This window comes from Cyrtonyx montezumae, unplaced genomic scaffold (assembly GCF_038088225.1).
Source record: "Cyrtonyx montezumae isolate F1298 unplaced genomic scaffold, pur_monq_1.0 scaffold_0, whole genome shotgun sequence".
Classification (NCBI taxonomy): domain Eukaryota; kingdom Metazoa; phylum Chordata; class Aves; order Galliformes; family Odontophoridae; genus Cyrtonyx; species Cyrtonyx montezumae.
Genome location: NW_027071824.1, coordinates 27,070,449 through 27,090,966, shown reverse-complemented (window position 1 = coordinate 27,090,966; position 20,518 = coordinate 27,070,449). Strand labels below are relative to the sequence as shown.

The following is a 20,518-nucleotide window of genomic DNA, read 5'->3' as shown; positions in this document are numbered from 1 at the left end:
AAACAGTATTTCAGTCTGCACGGGTGCATTTTACATTTCAGTCAGCTGTTCTAAACCAGTGAAGATCTATTGGTGATTCTGAGATGGAAACAAGCAAAGTAGAAACTTTAACTGGCACCTGGAAAGATTTAGAAGACCGCACAAAACGCAGTAGGCTAAGTATTTTGTTTGGCAAGTAGGAAGGTAAGGAGAGTTCATGAAACGGTTAAGGAGAGAGAATGTAAATGCACAGGGCTTGCACGAATAAACTCCCATTGACAAGAACTAGCCCTCCATGTGCAGGACCAGTCAGATGTCTTTGGACTACACTTTGCAGAGACAAGGTTTTGGAGAGCTAATTAATTTTAGTGAAATACAAGATCGGAGTTATTATACAGACACTGCAGGGTGACTTCTGAGACATAGCTCGTAAAGGCTAATGGGCTCAAGCTGTCTACATATGATCAGTATCTGCACTGTAATAAAAACATCCTTTGCCCGTAATAAAAATATCCATTCCGTACATAATTTTTCACTGCCTGAAGTATGCCACACCTTGCAGAGCCAGGCGAAGAAGGTGATGTGGAAAAGTTGGGTTTCAAAACTTCTAAGCTGATGTATATACACTTTATCTCTTTTTGAATATACTAAAAATAGCATCATTACAAAGTCTTTTCTTGTAATTTCTCTCTGCATAATAGTAAAAAATAAGATTCATACTCCACTAGTCAATTATCATCAACTCTTTTAATAAAAGAAAAATACAGAATTTTTCTGGACAGAAAAATATAGTTCTTATTTGTTTCAGTAATCTATATTTATAGTTCTTGATTCAGTAACTTATATTTTGTTATAAAAATTATAATACATTTGAAAGTAGACAATATGACATCTTAAGTTTATTAATCAAACTCTCTAATCAAGACTAATGTTCTGCAGAAGTAAAATGGCCAAGTGAACTTTCTAGAAGATGTTCTGGCACTAACAGTTCATTTAAATGTGGAATTTCACTGCTTTTGTATTTTAAGAGAAAAGTACTACTTTCATTATTACTGAACATTCTAAATGTATCTAGATGGAAATGGTGTGCGTACATGATAAATCTATGCATTTATTCAGACACATATTGATACAGAGCAATACTGGATATTCCTGGAATGTTTCCAGGATTTAGCTAACCCTTCCTTTTTCCCATAGTCTCTGTGTATGTGATAATCTGAAGACTGTGGGGCTATTTAAGTAACTGAAGAAAAGGATGCATGTATAAGAAAATTTGGTCTTTTAGTTTTATGGCTCATTGTGAGGGCATAGAATCATATTCTATGAATATGATTCATAGAATCATGTATAAGGCACCAGGGTAACACTGAATAATTAGTGAAAGATTTTTCTTCAGAAAATGACAGTGATGTTTATTTGAAGATAATTGAAATAGCAGAAATATTTTCTTGCTATTTCTTTACAAATTACCACAGGCATCATGAACTCAGCAAAATCTGTGTATAGTTCTAGGACTTTTTTTAAGCAAACATAAGAAGCTTTTTATGTGTATATTTCTTTTGAATATAAACTTTAGTAGATTCTAAATATAAATTGTATAAATTATCTGGTTGTGGTGATGACAGCCTACTTTTAAAATGATGAAATCTAGTGTTTTTCTCCAAAAATGTTTCACAAAACGTTCACCGAGTTATTTTGTGTGACAAACGGCAGACTGAAATCTTATCAAAAGGGAGTTTCTGAATTATTCACAGCAAGCCATACACTTACAACAAGTAAAAAAAAAACCTTCACAATTTCTGCTTCCAAAAGAGACAACACAGCAATTCAAAATTTTACTCTTTGAAGAGAAAGTTTTCAAATAAAACTTCAAGATCACAGGAATCACTAGATTTTAGTTGTTGGGTTTTTTCTCCACACTATCCCTGGAAAGCTATAAAAACTTAAAATAATGACAGTATTTTAATTGTCTGTGGTTTCTGTTCTTACTAGTAGGAAAGCTAGTCCTAAACAAAAAAGTTGTAAAATAAAGTGGTCAAAATGGTAATGACTAGAGCTCGTAATTCCCTAGATTTCCTATTACTGTTGTTTCTGATAGCATTTCACCAACAACATCTATATAATGGGATAACAGCTGAATCAACCTGAGCACTAAAAAAAAATGCAAGGGAAAATCCTGAGGTGTGAAATTAGGAATATAACCGTATCAGAGCAATAACACCTGATCTTATATAGGATAGTTAGGTTAGTTAGATGATATCCATATTACTCACAGTTAAAATCCATATTTTCAGATTGAAGTAGAAAAGGAGAAAAAAATAATCATAATAAAATAAGTAAGACATACGTTGAAATTAAGTGGCCAACATGAACATGAATATGAACAACCATTTCTCACCCATCTTCTGCAAGTTGTGGAATTTCCCCATCACTAGTGAAGCATTGGAACAGGGTGCCCAGAGAGGCTGTGGATAACCTCTTCCTGGAAACGTTGAAGGCCAGGCTGGGTTGGGCTTTGAGCAATCTGGTCTAGTGGTAGGTGTCCTTGCCTATAGCAGGACACTGGAAGTAGATGTCCTTAAAGGCCCCTTCCAATTCAGATCATTCTATGACTTTTTTAGATGTCTCATATAATATCTCAGATTGATATCCAGGTTAAGAACAATGGCAAGTGGCATCCTTCAAGGGTCTCTATTGGGACATGCACCATAAAAGACCTTTGTTTATGACATGGACAATGGGATTGAGTACATCCTCGGTCTAGTTTGCTAGCAACACTAAGCCATTTGGTGCACTCAATATCCTGAAGGGATGCTATCCAGAAGGACCTTGAAAGGCTTGAGAGGTGGGTCTATGTAAACCTCATGAAGTTCAACAAGGCCAAGTATAAGGTCTTACTCTTGGGTAAGGGCAATCTCAAGCACAAATACAAGCTGGCAGAGAATTGATTGAAAGAAGCCCTAGGTAGAAGTACTTGGGGGTATTGACTGATGAGAAACTCAGCATGACAGCAATGTACTTCAGCATTCATGTCTTAAGCTATTCCATGTTTGACATCATATAAGCAAAGATGTTTCATATTTTATTACTTATTTGACAGAATAAAATGGCAATACTAAAATAAGATCAATGATGGAAACTAAAACATTTCTAAATTGAAATTGATCAGCCTTAGAAAAAATTATAACTATTTTGTTTTCATTCTCTTGTAAATAGAAGTTATATCACAACACTTTCTTTTATTATTATTTATTTCACTCACTCACCACTTCCAGTAACAACTGGTAGTGAACGAGTCTTCTGTTTAGCTTCTTTTGGAAACCAGAAATAAAATAAACCACTGGAAATAAATGGGCTAGAATTTCACGTTACAGCCATCATTCTCTTCTGATCCTTCTTAAGCATCTTTATCTGACCTAAGAAGTTGTTCAGTTGTTTTCAGGTGAAACATGCCTACTTAAGTGATATTAAAAGACAACTTGCAGATGCATAGTATGTCTTTCTCCTCTAAATTCTCTTTAGAGCACAGTATAGGTTGCCACCTGACTAGCTAATCCTGACAAAAAAGACAATGGCAGAAATCAATGTGGCTCTCTCCAGATGTTCATAGAAGAGCAGAAATGAAGCACATAAACACTGGAGAAAGTCCCAAACGTAGGCTTGTAGTATAGTATAATATGGCAGTAGGAAATGATCTATTTGTTCAAAGAAAGGTTCTTCCACAATTAAGCAGATCCCCGGATGGGATACTGCTACAGTTCTCTAAAAAAATAAAAATAAAAAATGATGTCACAGGATGTCTCAGCTAGCAAGATATGCCAAACAAAGTAGACACAGCAAAATTAGGAAGTAAACATAGATAAAATCAATCTCCTCAGATTACAATACTATTATTTTAATAAATGAATTACTGTAGTTGTTAGACGTCTCAAATACTATTCTATAGAAACCCAGCAGCTAGGAACAACAGTGATTACATCTGTTGATTATTTCTATGGAATAAAAGAAAGTTACATGATCCCTTTATCAGGATCTATTCCTTCCTGCCCACACAAGCTGCAAGCCAGAATGGAAGAAAACAATGCAGAAACCTCCCATTGCCAAGTCAGTTCATAGGAAAAGTTTGCTAGGGAGTAAAGACTTAGCAGTTATGAGCCTTCCATTTTTTATACAAAGAACAGGAAGTTTGTAAGAAAATAAGTACAAAAGGCAACTTTAAATAATTTCTGCTTCCCTCCTTCCCGAGTTGTGCTGTACACAGTCGAGACACTGCCAGAAGCAGGGCCAAAACGTTTGGTGTGGCTATATCATACTTTACTGGACAGCTGGAAACATTTTATGTTGCTATTTTAATTTGAGACAGAAGTTGTGTCTGTTTTTCTTTTCACATTTAATACGTTAGCTAAGATTTAGTGTTCCTTTTTCCAAAAGCTCATTTGGAATGCAGATTATTCCATTCTTCATTTTCCTTGCATACAACTAATTGCATTTGTAATGGCTGAATTCTGCTATCCTATAAATTCTCTGTTCATTTATATCATAACTGCCAATCGATTTGGCCATAAGTTTCTTGAAGACTGTGTAGGAAAGGAGAATCTTCTTGGAATACAAATGTCTGGATTTTCATCAAGGTGCAGGAAGACACTTTGTACCTGTTCTACAAAAAAGCCCGGAACTGTGGAACCGAAACCTCCCCCAGAGCAGTTTCTAGCATCAAGTGTAAGATTGCCTTCTCAGAATGCTCTTTGTTAAGAAAAATATGTGATACAGACTACCTTTAAAAGGTGTCAAGAAATAAAATAATTGAAAGATAACTTTCTAGAGGGCTACATAGGAATTAGAATTTAATTATCTTATTTCAACATTTCCATAAAAAACATAGTTGAACAAACTACTAATGTTTAGCCTTTCCTATTTTCTTTTTGCCAAAGCTTATTCATTTCAGTTCCTCAGGACACCAGAGGAGACTGTATTTGAAGCACAAGATTTCTACCTCACAAAATATTTTTCTACGTGCTCCTTTATATAGCATGAAAAGCAGATGCTGATTAGCTTATCCCTTTCAGTACTATATTATTGGTTCCTGCAAGACAGTTATGTAGTGTGTGAGAAGAGCAAGAAATATTTTTTGTTTTTTGTTGTTTTTTTTTTTAGTCTGGCAGCTCTGCTGCAAGTCCTTTGCATTGTAGTTTTTCTGAGGCATTGAGCACAGTAATTTTCTGAAGTGTTAAGATCAACTGTGAGTTATAAGTATCTCTGAAACCAAGCATGAGACATCTCACTTTTGCTATCTTTTTCAGAAAGACATAACTAAAACTGCATAAACCATTATTCTTATCCTTGCAGCTATTTGCTCTTACCTCTCACTGCAGGGCTTTCACTCCCTCCCTCTAGGCTCTCTCTTCATCTCTCCAATATCATATGTAGGTTCTTTGCTTCCAATTCCTATTGTTAGTCTCCAACATTCCCTTTTTACACTGATTTTCTATCTGATGGTCTCCAAGAAGCTCTTTTCTCCAGATTATCCCTATGACTACAGTCAGTGAATTTCCTTCCCACTCCCAGCCAATCCTATCTCCTTCCAGTCCACAACTGACCTCAGCCCTCCCTGTCTAGATTCCTGGTAAACAGAACTCAAGGCAGTTGAGTAACCAATTGTTTGGTACCACCCCTAAGTATCATTCAGACTATTAGTGCCACTCAATAGACTATCTACATTTGTAATAACTATAGTAAAGATTTTATAACAAATGTACTGTGAATTGAGAAGCTTACCCAGTACAAGCACATTTATCTAAAATCATGTGGTCTACAGCTGTGCTTTGCTGGCAGCATACTTAGAATGACTTGAGTATCTCATGATTAAATTGAAATGTATTGTCCTTGCTAGTTCTCTATTCCTTTTTTTAAATTCTACCATCCCTCTTCAGAGTTGTATGTGCTTACAAATCATTTCTTAAGTATAAACAAACTTTTCTGATAAATCATATTACACAAAGTGGAACATAGCAATACTGTTTATTAGAAACAGCAGAAGTAACAATATTCCTACTGTATGTGATGACATTTAGTACGAACTTGAAAAGTTAGAAACTTAAGTTACGAACTATCAGGGAATGGAATAAACATAGTAAGACTACCTTCTGTGTCATTCTAATAGGTTCTCTATACACTCAAGCAACCCTATAGCAGGATTGGGATACAACTAGAAGCTCTACTCAGTTTTTCCATTAAAGCAAATCTTACAAAGGCAAAGGCCAAGATACGTACATAAACAGTATAAAGAGGTAGGAATCAAACTAGGCACTCTAAGGAATTAGACCTACTTTGAGAAGCCCTCGAGGGTGGTAAAGCTGACAAACCTTCTTTTCCATGAGCTACTTAGAATAGGATTAAATTTAGGATAAAAGATAAACTGTAATTTTGTCTTTGGCTGAATTTCTAAAACCATGTAACCTTTCAAAATTAACTAGTTATGCAATTACTTAAATTTGAAGAGTTTCTCAAGAAACCAGGCACCAAATGTAGTTGAATTCTTGGCAAAGATGATCCTCAGACAAAGCTTCCATACTAATTCTTATAAGGAAAATAGAAAACTGAAATTCCTTCCTCAGTATCTTAAAGTAGTATGTAGAAAGGACATGTTTGTGAAACAGTATGTAAAGAGTTGGAAACTTGATGTTAAAACACATAAGGTCAAGTTGATGTATTGCATGTACAGATCCAATTCATCAAAACCATAAAGTAAAATATACTAGCTATTATAACTGCAGTTGCAAATATTTTGTTTAATATTCATACTTTCATTTGAGCACAAATTGGAAGATAGCAAGATAGGTTGCTTATAAGCAAGATAACTAAAGATAGCTGTGCACAGCACAGAAGATGCTTGAAGATCTCTCTCTCTAAAAAAGCAAATAAATAATTAGGCTTGAGAATTTGTGTATTCAAGAATAATTACCAAGTCTGCAGTATCCTTTTGGCCAAAACAAAAATTGACTATTTTTTTCTCCTTTAATAATAATTTCCAAGAATGTCATTACTGCGTTTAGAGAATATGATTTTATAAGTATATTAAATTTAACAGGCATAGTATAGGTATAGTTGGTTCAGCTTGGGACAATCTCTGAATTTCCTGAAACTACAGGTAAGTGTCTCTTCTGAGATTAATAGTAGCCTACTGCAAAAATGTATTTGTTTTGGAGTTAATTAAAATGGAAAAGTAAATAATTAATCTTCACATTTTTACCAAGTGACCTTTTCCACAAATATATGTACATCTTAAATCTTAGTATCCAGCTTTTTCAAATGTCTGGAAACCATTTCTACTCTTTCTAGATTTGCATGGTTTCATTAACTTGAGTAACACAAGTGGTCTTCTGTTCATTCTCTGCTTCAGGGTTGCCACATTTTAAGTCAAGTGAGCTATCTACCCTGAAAACAAGTTCTGACCACTTTTCATTACCCCATGTTTCTGTCTTCTTATTCATAAAGATTCAGACTCTCAGCTGTGTCCCTTCTGAAGATTTCTGATGTGACTGCAGCTCCCATTTCAGCATTCAAACAAGCTTACTTTCCATCTTACTCTATTTATTTTGTCGATGGAGGTCAGTTCAAGGGCCATACAGAAGACAAAGGAGTCTACCAAATGATGTTTATAGAAAACTTTTTAAGGCTTTGTTATTATTATTATTATTTATGTAACCTAGTCTTCCAGCAGAATTCAAAACTGTGATATTAATTTAAAGAAATAATTACAAAGGCGATTTTTAAAGAATTTGTTGGCATTTTTTAGCCTTTGAATTTGATTTCTGGGAATGAAAGAACAGAAAGACTAGCAACTGGCTGTTTATTCCTTTTACAGAGAAAATTTAAGTATAAAAGCAAATGCTAAAAAACTTCTCTTACATCAATTTTGATGTATTTGGGGACTATGAGAGGAAGTATTTAGACTGACTTGACCAAACACTATCGTCAAAAGAACCACGCGAAAGAGTTCTCCTGTCTTCAATTAAATCATATCAGAGGTGAAGCTGGTTACAGGTTTTATATCCACATGAATTAATCTGTGACGAGATAGTTCTGAGTCCTAAGGCAGCATATCATTCTGGAAAAAATGTACCCTACATAGGGATGACACAAAACTAATTTGATGGTAAAGCCAAAACTCAAGCAAACTTAAGAAAGAAGAAGATTTTTTCCATATCACTAAAAAGTGACCTCCACTGGGGAAAAATTCATGATTAAGTGAACTATCAGCAGTGAACTAAAAATCACATAAGGATGGCATCTTCATACAGTATGTCCTAAAGTGAAATCTCCAGATGTTGCCACGAGGAAAAGTATATTCTGTTAGAAGCTAGTAAAAGATAACTCATTTTTCCAGACAAATCCAAAACAACCCCAAAACTACCTGTAGCCAATTCTGACTAAAGTGATGGTTTTAGTGAATAATTGTATTACAGTCTGAGAGATCCACAAGCAAATCTCATTACTAGGAACACTGTCTCCCTCCAAGCAGGTGCAGAAAAAATTACTATGAAATTTTCAAAGGTTTTCAAGTAAACCTAGCTGCAAAAGCATCTTCCAGATATATTAATTTAAATTTCTTCAGCTGCCAAATAATACACTTACTGACCGTTTCTAACATAAACTTGTCACAATAAAAATATATCTGAAAGTAATACCATTTGAAATATAGTTGTATTCACTGTACATAAAAATCAGACTTTTAACACCAAAAAATTATTCTTCAGACTAATATTTGAATTAATACCTTCCATACATGTAAAATATGCATTTTACTGATAAAACAGTTTGTGGCCTGTTTAATTCACATTCCAATTCAGCAAATTCAACTTTGCATTGTAACTTACATGAAAAAATAGAAAAGTTTCTTTAAATGACAATTTTAAAATGTTATGCCTTCAATGATTGGAGATTTCTGGTGCATACGCAGTATCATAGAAACAAAATAATTCAGTTTATAGGGACTTCAGGAAATAATACCATCCAACCTAACAAGAGGAAGATGAATATGTAACTCTGTCCTGGTTGCTCAGGGCTTTTTCTCTTATAGTCTAATTTTCGGAAGAGAAGGCTATTTTTACCTGAAGCTATCTGTTTATCTGTTGGGTGGACATCAAACTGTCATAAGCTTACTTGCTTTAAAACTATCAGCAAAGATGGAAAACAATCGATATTCCACATTACAAAACATACAAATTTTATTTTTGTTATTTTTTCATCAAATATCCTAAAATAATGTATAGTACGTTTTTTTAAATAGTTATTTTGAATGGGTAGCTTGCTTGTAACCTTAGTAAATCGTCTATTCCACTCTTCTAGTCAAAGTAAGGCCAATACTGAACTCAGATTATGTTTTTTAGATTGTATTTTTTAATTCCCAAAACTTATTTCTGTGTGCATGCAAGTATGTGCACATGTACTGCCTCATAGCTTGGAGTTGCATTACTACTAAGAGAAATAATATGCAATTGTACAGGACACTGACAGTGTATGCCCAGATTGTATAAAGATGAAATCAACAGTCAGCTAGACAAAAGCAAATAAAAACCTGCATAGAGCAATAGCCTCCTCATTTGCTTTTATTCTGCTTCAATAGTATTTCATAAAGAGATGATTGATAGCTTCCCTATTTAGCAGACTCATTCCCTATTTTAACCTCATTTCACAAAACTGCATTGTACTTAGTAGTTATAGTAGCTTAAAAACATAATTACACTTAACGTACATTCTTTAAAATAGATTTAAATTCACTTAGTGTTTATAGCAAACTTAGTACTTTTCCCTATATAAATTTTAAACAATTAATGAAATCAGGAAGAGGCATCGAGAGCCAAAGACTAAGAAATCAGCTTGAAAATGAATCCAGAATAAAGCCAATACTTTTGTCCAATTCTTCTGTACCAGGTTTCATGGCAAACATTTTGTAAGTCACTCCAGAGAATTATATGATGAAAGGACATGAGGTGTCACGTAAATTAAAAAAAAAATGAATTAAAAAGATCCTTTTTTCCCCTTATTTCTGGAACAAAGGGATGTAATAATGTTTGGAACAAAATGCATCATGGACAGGTGCTGGTCAAGTAACAACTGAACTGGATTGCTGCCAATACACCTCAGTTCTGGCTGGATCTTTCCACACACAAAGCTCAGTTATAATGTTCAAATTTCAGTAATCAGCCACTTCCCTGTTTTCACTCCTTACTCTTTACCCTGCCAGTGTTCCCCTTTGAATGCAGCAGAGATTTGCATAGAGGTTATTCAGAACACAAACTAGTTGTTAACTGTATTCTTTCAAACTTCGTATGAAAGAAAACTGAAGTCAATTTTAAATTCCTAACAAGTAGCAGGTATGAAAATCATCCAGAGTTGGAGCCTCTGGCTGCCTAACACAAAGTCTTCCTTTCAAGGAATAGGATTATTATTTTCTGATTCATTTGTGACTTGCTTTTTTCCAACTCTACAGTCTTCTTACTGATATTCTTAGCTTCTTTTCCTTCCTTCTCCTAATACCTTCAATTGGAACTTCATGCTAGCTCATATTGAAAAGCCTCTGCATATTTATTCTTAATTGATTCCCCACTAAAAACTTATTTAGAAAGCATTGCAGACTGCTTTACAGAGAAGGACCTAGTTAACAGAAACTACTTTTCAGTTCTAACCTTCTAAAAATGCAATTTCTGCATATTTCTTGTTTTTGATAAAGTGTTCTTGATAATATCAGCTCCAAATCTTTCCCTAGAACCATAACTAGAGGGGAATTTGTAATGTGGTTCAAATCTACAGTTCTTACTTCTGAGTTCTTTGAGAAAACAGTTTCAGGTCCTTGAACTTCAAATCTGGCTTCTCAGCTGTGATATTAAACGATATTAAACTGTCTGTGTGATGTTTTATAAAATTTGATATTAAAGGCTTTGTGTCCCAATGCACACTGTGTTAGACCAGCCTGACAGATCCATAGCCAGCATTTACTTTCTATCTTTTGCTGATTCTACCTCTCTAGTCTACAACTGATTTTAACTCGGTTACTTTAAAGTCTTGGGTCATAATGCTGAAACTGAGCCTATATTGCTTGTACTCTGATTAAAAAAAAAATCCATTCCAACAGCAGGACCTTAAGATCAGGATGCTGCAAGACTACAAGAAGTCACTTCTACTCTTCAGCATATAAAATCTTTTATATTTTGCAGAGAAGTACAAACTCTTAAACTAGTCTTAATCTGGAAGCAAATTTTCATAAATTTTACCCTTTTATTGAATGTACTGTACTGCTGAATCCAAAGAGCAGAAATACATAGTGTTCATCACAGGATAGTAATTACACATTTTCTAAGTTCAAACAGCATATACACAAGGAACAAAACTTCTAGAAACTCTAAAATCACAGAAATGCTAGCACAATCTCTTATATACAGAAATATGAGAAATGTAATTCCTTAATTATTTTTAAATAGTAACAATTCTTGTTGAGGAGGTAGCGAAGTAAAAATGAACTACAGTGTACTCTAGGGTAATGCATATATTTATTTACATACCTTGTTATCATTGTTTAAAATATTACCTTTAAAGTAAGGAGAAATATTGAAATAGTTTATGTTTTTAAATTTGATACTATTGAAAAACAAAATTATAAAGCTTCTCAGTATAAATCTGTGTCTAGAAAAATTTCTGCATGACTGTTTTTGAGAGAGAGGGTACATACTTTATATATATTATAGGGTTGTGTAGTCCACATTTTATGTACATATGTTTATACATATACATACATCAGCAGATAAAGCTTCTGTTGTTATAAATAGAAAAAAAGCAGATGTATGTGCATATAAATAAAAACTTTGGTTATTTCTTAAGCATTTGTTCACATCTCACATAATTATGTTTAAATGGATGACATCATATAATGTCCTTTTATGAGCTATTCCTAAAGTAACCTCAGAAAAGAAAGCATGATTATTTCTTTTTCAAATCTGAAGCAGTGGGAGATAGAAGAGGAAGAGGTAAACCGCTGAAGTCCATAATAATCTAGGAACAGAAATAGCCTGGATTTCTGAGTATTCCAGTACAAAAAGTTTGAAAAAGTATTCTTAACCTTTGACATGAAAGTACCATAAGCTGTGTGAGTATGATTATTCCTGAGGAATGGTAAGATCTGACTTAAGCCCCCAATCAATATATGTAATTTAAAAAAAAAAAAGTCTTCCAATGTATCTTAAAAAAAAATTCTAAGGGTTAAAATATAAAGAACCATAAAGTAATTATTTTTGTAATCAGATAATTCTAAAAGATTCTACCTATCTCAAGGAAATAATTGAATGAATACTGCAAAAAAAAGTTTTTATAAGGCAACTCTAGAAACTGAAAACTTCTTTAAACTAAAAGTGCTTATTTTTGTAGTTATTTTAATGAACATTTTAAATGTTTTAATTACAAAGAAAAAAAAGACTTGTGGCAAAAAGGGACTAAAATCCACATTAATGACAGATTCTGTGTGTCCTCACAGTTTATATGAAACAGTACTCGAATGCATCTCATATATATAAGCCTAAAAAATAATGAAATAATTTTCACCTCAAAGTATTAAGATGCTATGGATACGCCAAATTATAGTACAAAGAAGGCAAAAGATTCAGCCTGCACAGAAGTTAGGAATGTTTCATAATATCTAGACAGATAAGAATGTTCTCCCCATCTTTAAAGAGATTTCTATAAATTAGGATAATTTTTCAAATGCTTAACTGAAACTAATAAAAATGAAATATATATGTTTATATATGTTTATAGGGAGTATGCAATTTTTTTTTACCTTGAATAAGACACAAGGCAACTCAGTTTGAACTTGCAGACAGCCAACTGCTACAATATATACATCCTAACATCTTTTGCACTTAATTAACAGTCTTTCCAATTTATGAAAAGATTCATGGGCCAAGACAACTTCTGAAAAACACTTAAGGTCTCACATAGAAAACAAAACTCAGCAGTCAACTCCAAAGATTCTATAATCCATGCCAATGCCAATGAAATTTGACAGACCTCAGTATCAAACATTCTATTCAAGACTATATTCACTGAGAGGCTCACTGTAAATCCACTTAATAGCATCCTGTTTATATACCTCCCAAATTCTTGATTCAATCCAGGATACAGAATTAACATTATCTAGGGGCTTCAGTCAGCTATCTAACAATGGACAGGAAAGTAAGTATCCATTTTAACCTCTGGATTCTTTGTAGCACAGATATCTCTATACTAACTCAGAAAAGTAGTAGAATCTCAGTGAATGTGTTGAAATCATTTTGCCCTTCCTAAATCACAATGTTCTCTAATTGGAAATTGCCTACAATAGTAAGACTATCCTCTCTATTTCTTACATATTTCAGGAAACTAGTTAGTAGAAGTATTAAATTGCTAATAATATTCAAGAAGCAATTTTTGTTTTAAAACCTACAGCTACAATGACTTACACCACCAGGAACTTGACCAGTTCACTTGGGAAGAAAGAAGCAAGAGGAACCCAAACAAGATAAAATTGCTATAATGACACAAAATAAAGCAATATGTTGTGTCTGTAGGCATGAAATTATTTGCTCTGATGGAAACTATAAGCACGTGTTAGTAAATAGTCTGTATACAGAGCTATTCAGGTTCTTGCCTGTGAAATTTTCCATACAAGAAACAATACAACTGATTCTTCTTTACCGATTTAAAAATACTAAGAGTTTTGGTTATGTGCTTCACACCACAACCAGACTACAATATTGACAGATCATTAGATTTAAAAAGAGAAGTTTTCAGAAAAGTCTAACAGCACCCTCCCAAATTACCCTTATGTTATAGGCAGCAAGACTGTACTCATCCATTCTCCTCCTTTCAAACTGTCTCTCCATTCTTAGCTCAGATACACCATGACTCAATGGATATTACATTTATTAGATTTTGACACCTGTTTTATCTCAGTAGTGTTATGATCTTTTTTTCATGACAAGCTGTTTATATATCACCTGGCCCTGCAGCGCAGAATTCATACAGGACTTCCTTCCAAGAGCAGAGAAGTGGTCTTCTAACTCCAGCAAAGATGAGGCGCAAGGACTACAATTAGGTCATACTTCACCACAGCGCCAGTGAAGACCACAGATTTCATGCCCATACAACTAATGAGAAGTCTCAAGAAAATGAGAAAAATATTATGCTGAAGTAAGAAGTGCAAACTCCAGGATACATCCATGGAGGAGATACACGCAGGAGAGGAGAGCAAGATGCATTACGAGCAGTACTTCCCTCTCCAGAACATGTTCCTCTGTGTCTTACCAGCTGAAGAGGGTACTCACAAGAACAGAGAGAGATCATCCTTATCAAATGCCCCCACATCCTGTGAAACTCTGTTAAGAGGTTTCAATAGTATTGCAATACCTAATAATGCTGACACTTTTTAGTTGTTTCTATCATTAAAGATTCAAGTCTTATTCTTTGTCATTGTACACTTCTCCATGTTCTTTGGAACTGCAGGGTTGGCAAGAACAGGACAAATGTCATTCTGCTTACTAAACTTCAGAACTTTGTTAGATAGAAAACATAAACAGAACAAAAGAATTGTTTTGGAGAATTGTTTGGAGAACAAAACAAGAATTCAGGTGCTTGACATGAAGCATATGTTCTCTAGACCACACACTTGATGCATGCGTGAGGAGACAAAAATGGACTTATGAATTTCTTTATGCTCATATTGCAAGCTAATTATTTTTCAGCTGAAATTTGTCGTAAAGGCTGCAACAGTTCTAATAGTGAGGACAATCTTCAGCAAAGAAGAACAGGAAGAAGACAAGACTATTCTTATCTTTACTCTCCATCACCTTTATCCCTTCTGACTCTAAATTGCCTTACAGACAGTTTTCCTCATTGAACCTACTATCCTCTGGCTCTTTCAAGGAAGTAGGCACAAGGAAAAGATGAAGGCGAGACCACCAAGTGTCAGAATAAACACTCTAAATCACAGACATAGTGTGAGCCAAGAAGAAACATGTCATCATGTTTTAATGAAGACAACATAACACAGAGAGAGATGGTAAGTGAAGTTGAAATATTTCCATCATAATTCAGTGGCTTGCAAAATTTTGCCAAAGTTTGAAAACTAAAAAATTATCTTTCAATTCCATATTTTAAGTTTTATTTTAATTGATGAGGAATATCTTCATTTTTGGCTAAGTCTCCAATTCCCAATTCCTCTGTAAAACAGATGTTAAAACACCCTATTGTTTTTTTTTTTTCTTGTTTGATTTGTTTTTTGTTTCTAAGATAGATCCCATGAAATACGGGAATTCTAGTAACTTACGCTTTTTCACACTGTTCCTAAATCAACACTTCAGCTCATCTATTTCCTTTAAAAAATGTTATGAAGTTCCATAGTTTTAGTAGAATCTACTGTGCGTGTATTCAAACTGCTCTCTAAAAGGACAACCTACAAAGCATTTAAACTCTTACTTCCCACCTTTCAAGACGTGATCTTAGTGCTGAATGCAGCACATAAAACACACACAAAAGGACTAGGAACACAACCTTCTCCCAATAGAAATGCTGTTTTTTTAATTAATATTAAATCTAATAGTTAAAAATTAACAGAAATAAAATTCAGGTATTCATAAAAAGCGGAATAACTCCAAACAAACATTCTGTAGACTGCCATCACGCTAATTCTGCTACATTTGTGATGCCATTCAACTTGACTATCTGCTCTGTAACAACTGGGTTTTTCTAGCAGTTTCTTCTTTACAGTAAAAAAAGAACAGTAAGTAATGTATAAATGACACTGTAACAGTAACAACAAAAAAATATTGAAATATGAATTCAGTGATAGCAGAAGAACGTGTTCTTCAGTAAATGAAATCTAATAAAGACAGAAAGCAAAACAGTCTAGAAAGTGCTCAGTAATTCCCTAAATGTGTATGTACATATAATCTGCTACAGACTTCAGCCAAAGTCAATTCCTTTTTTTTATATTAAGACCGATTTTTTTTGTTGTTTTTGTAATAAAAATACTGATTCAGTAGATACTGGTATTTCCTCTCCATTCCTGTATAAGGGTCAGCCAAAAGTAAAAATCATTTACCTGTACCAATAGCTTCCAAACAGGTTTCCTGCAACCATAACCACATACTTGTGTTTCCATTCACTTGAAGTCTGGAGAACATTTGGAGTAGTCATTTTTCACTAACCCAAGGTGTAAGAGTTTATTTAGCACCTTATACAAGCTTATACTTTCTTTAAACTTGTATTAAGAGACAGGGAAGAAGGGTGAAAGTCTTTTTTTCTCCTCAAGAAAGATGTCCAAATGCAAAACCACTTAATTCTACTACACTGGTAGGGAGGGTATGCTATTAAATTGACTCTGCCTTCAAAGCAACCTTAGTACAAGCTGTTCCAACTGCCCTCTAGTCTAATCCATGGCCACATGCATTTGAGTCAAACTATTCACAAGCTTACACACCCCTTCAGGAAAAGGGAAGAGGAGAAAGTAAGTCAATATTAATAACACTGAACACACAACAGAATAATATTTTTTATCAGTTCTTGCATGGAGACTGAAAAGCAACATTTGAAAGACACTGTGGTTTTAAATTACAGTGCCTTCTTAACATATTTATTAATTTATTAATTATTTGGATAATAAGTAAATAAGGAAATTAAAAATAAAAGACCCTAGCATCTAACATACTAAATTTGACCTTAAACAAATAGAGATTTCTTCTTCAGAAATTTTGCATGGAATGGCCAAAGTCATCCTTTTCCAGGGACTACTTAGTGTAATATTTCAAATGAGCTCCAGCAGATGGAAGCATTGGAGTATCTGGTAGAAAGATAAATAAACTTACACTTTCATGAAAGGCATCTGGATTTATTAGTAAGACATTCTCCTTTTGCCTCCATTAGTGCAATTACATCTGGTGCACAGTCCCTTGCTACATAATACAAGTTTTTGGCTAGCATACCACCATTCTGTTTACATTGGGCCCACATATCCCACTGGACTATGTATTTTTCCTTAATCTCAAGCTTAAGAAGCTCCTGAAATACTTGTACTAAAATGTAAACTAACAATGAGCCCAAAGCAGACACCCAGCATGGAAAGTTTCAGTACAAAACATTCCCGGTTACAAACAACTGAAAACAGAATTATAGTGGAAAGTGTCAGACTGCTGTAATTACACATATCAGTGCCAACTCCACACATAATAAAATAGATTTTGCAAGTTTTCTAAGCACTGATGAACAGTCTTCAGTCCTGAGACATGTCATACAATAGTAGCACGGAAAGTTCAAGCCTATCTCCAGAATTTTGAGTACAATATGCCCTTTGAGAAACTCTGCCCTTCTAATGCAACTTGTTGTGGAAGCTGTTTTGGTGAAGAAACAAGAAATTGCCTTTTAGAGTAGGATCCCAGTTTCCATTTGAGTTCCTTCCATGTAACACAAAAGGAGCAATGGCTAAAATTAATAAAGCTTAATATTAATTGTTAAAGCTTAATATTATCAAGATCAGGCCTTGAGGGTATACTTTTCAGATAATTGTCAGTATATTGATATATATCTAACAGTTTAAATTTTCCTCATTAAAGATTATATAAGAAGATCCAAAATATAAGTGAATTTTATTTATCTAAGCTTTCTTTCTTAGAAGCTTCTAATTTATATTTTTTCTGATTTCAGTTTCTACTTAATTAGTCAATTTCAAAGTCTTGTATATATATGCTTGTTTCCATTTCTATGCCCGTGGGATTTATGTAGCACCATATATTGTTATATTTAGGTTACTTTTATAACTCACTTAACTTTGGCAGAGCGCTGAATTACTATTGAAGATTTTGTTCCAGGAAAATTTACCTCCCCCCTAGTTACAACTAGAAGCAGAACAGTTGGAACATATCCACCCTGAAAATGGCTCTTCAGCTGTCGCTAAGGCTGTCCTTCTGCATCAACTTTAATTGCATTCCTTGTTTGTGTACTGCTATTTTTTGACAGAAATACTACAAAAAAGATGCAGACGATCCCCATTCAGCTGCTTAAGCATAAGAGAGAATTTCAGCTTTACAATGAATTGTTCCATATTAATAAATTTGCAAGCTCAACTCAATCAACTGCATGGACAATAGGACACACGTACCAACAATACATAAAATTCTTCAGATGTACTGAACTATACACATAGAAACCCCAAAACCTGTGATTGTAAACCTATATCCATGCTTTTTTAGCACCCCACTGGTTTATTTGGACATAGGTAACTATTAAACATGAATGAAATTTGGATATTTATATCTACTTTGACTTCCCGTTTCCCTAACATTTAAATATGGGGTATTTCCCTTAAAACTAATATTCTTCAGCAAAAAGCTAACATCAAGTATTTACACTCTGCTGTCAGAATTACCTGCAGTAGTGACCCCTTACTGACTTGGACAGGTGCAGCTCAGAAGATAGAAAAAGGTTCACCTCCCTTGAAACTAACTTAGTGGGACAAGATACCAGGCTTAAAGGTTAACAGTACCACACTGTAGCCCCATAAATTTCAGTTTTGACAGGCAAATAGATGTTTTGTAGCAGTTAAGTAAACATGCTTAGAATCATATAATCACTTGAGTTGGAAGGGACCCTCAAAGATCATCTATAGTCCAACTCTCCCACAATGAACAGGGACATCGGAAGATAGGACAGGCTGCTCAGGGTCCCCTGCCACCCGACCTTGAAGGTCTCCAAGGTTGGGACATCCACCATGCCTCTTGGAAACCTATCCCAGTGCCTTACTACCCTTACTGTAAAACATTCTTCCTTATACCCAATCTAAATCACCACTCTGAAAACATTTCCCCTTGCCCTACCACAGCAGACTCTGCTAAAGATTCTGTAACCCTTCCTTCTTATGTACCTTTACATACTGAAGGCTGATCTCATGTCTCCCTAGATCCTTCTCTTCTCCAGGCTGAACAGCCCCAGTTCTTTCAGTCTGTCCTTATAGGGTTGGTCTTTCATCCTTTGGCTGATTTCTACGGTCACTTCTATAGCCAGCAGAATAACTGTCACTACTCTCAACTACTACTAGCCTGGATTTATATGCTGGTCAGTTCTGAGATGTAGGGGCACCATAGATAAAGCAGTAGTCTGAGCCAATCAAGAAGACAACAAGAACAGTTAATGTGCTCATGCTGATATAATTCCATGGTTCGTAAAATGATCTACCGCAGCTAAGATTTTCAATCATCTTCAAAGATATACCCAAAGAGAACAGAGTAGCAGCCTAGGTTAATAAGAAAGTGACATTTACCTCTTCCCTCCTAGGGCAACACTCATAAAAAGCCAATCACACTTCCAAAGAGTCCAAGAAGCTGAGGTTCAAGAGTAATACAAAGATGTATTCTTCCTTGGAAAGGGATAGATTTTGTCCAACAATTGCTGGCAGAGAGGTGATTGCAATCCTTGTCATTCATCCTCTGCCATTTATATTCTTCTGCCAAGCAATGTCAGTTCTGCTTTTTTCCACAGTAATCATTACTAATGCTATTTACTCCAGATGTTTTCCTTTAAAACTTGAACAATATGGATATACAGAATACAATTTGATCAAAATATAATTGAGATGTGTATGACACCAAAACCTAAAATATCTTAGATAGTCTCTACCACTGCTTCATAAAATACATTCAGTACTGCAAGCCCTCTGGTACAAAGCGTAGACCAAGACAATAAATATTACCACTATCAGATATCTAAAAAAGCAAATTTACAGAAGGTATCCTACTTGCTTCCAAATCCAATATTAGAGTCACTGAGCATATACTACTGATCAAAGATAACTATGTTATCAGTGATGAGAGCAATAAATCTAACTACACATAAATACAACTCCTGAACTATTAGCATGTCCTATCTCTTCCACATACATACATCTATAGTAGAATACCTTTCTCAAAACCCGTGCCTTTCTTCATCTCTAATCCTTTATCTTCCATTCATTAGTACCTAAAACATTTTAGTGAAATCATAGTCTCAAGAGGGAGATAGACAATGACATAGTTTTATCATTAACACTCTGAGGATCTGGGAATGCTTTTCTCTCTACTACTGAGATAATTTGATGGAATATTGGACGTAATCAAATGCAGTTTGTAAGCATATTACACCACAGACAAATAACATGAAAAGTTTCATGTAAATAAGATTAGAATAACTGACTGCAGTAGTAAAAAATTGAGGTAGACTTGTCTTAATTTTCCAATCAAATAAAAAGCACAGAGGAAAAATGTCATCACTTAACTCTGTTTTATAAATCAGAACTGAGCCACGGGAAGACTAACAAGATTAAAAATAAATTTATGGCAGCCAAGGAATAGATCATAATCTCCTAAGGCAATGATTAGGTTAGAAAGTAGTGCAGAACAAGAGAAGATATATAGAACAAAACAGCAACTCGGTTATAAAAAGTAATACGTTTGAATACTGTTAAAAGATTAAGGGAGTAAAACTC

At 34.4% G+C, this 20,518-nt stretch overlaps 1 protein-coding gene across 1 annotated transcript in view; it reads right to left on the bottom strand.

The window, feature by feature from the left end:
• The window catches only part of WDR27 (WD repeat domain 27), a 92,576-nt gene that overhangs the window by 26,615 nt on the left and 45,443 nt on the right, over window positions 1-20,518 (bottom strand). The window contains 1 exon segment of the mRNA XM_065735875.1: window positions 12,449-12,547. Coding sequence (XP_065591947.1) covers window positions 12,449-12,547 — 99 coding nt within the window.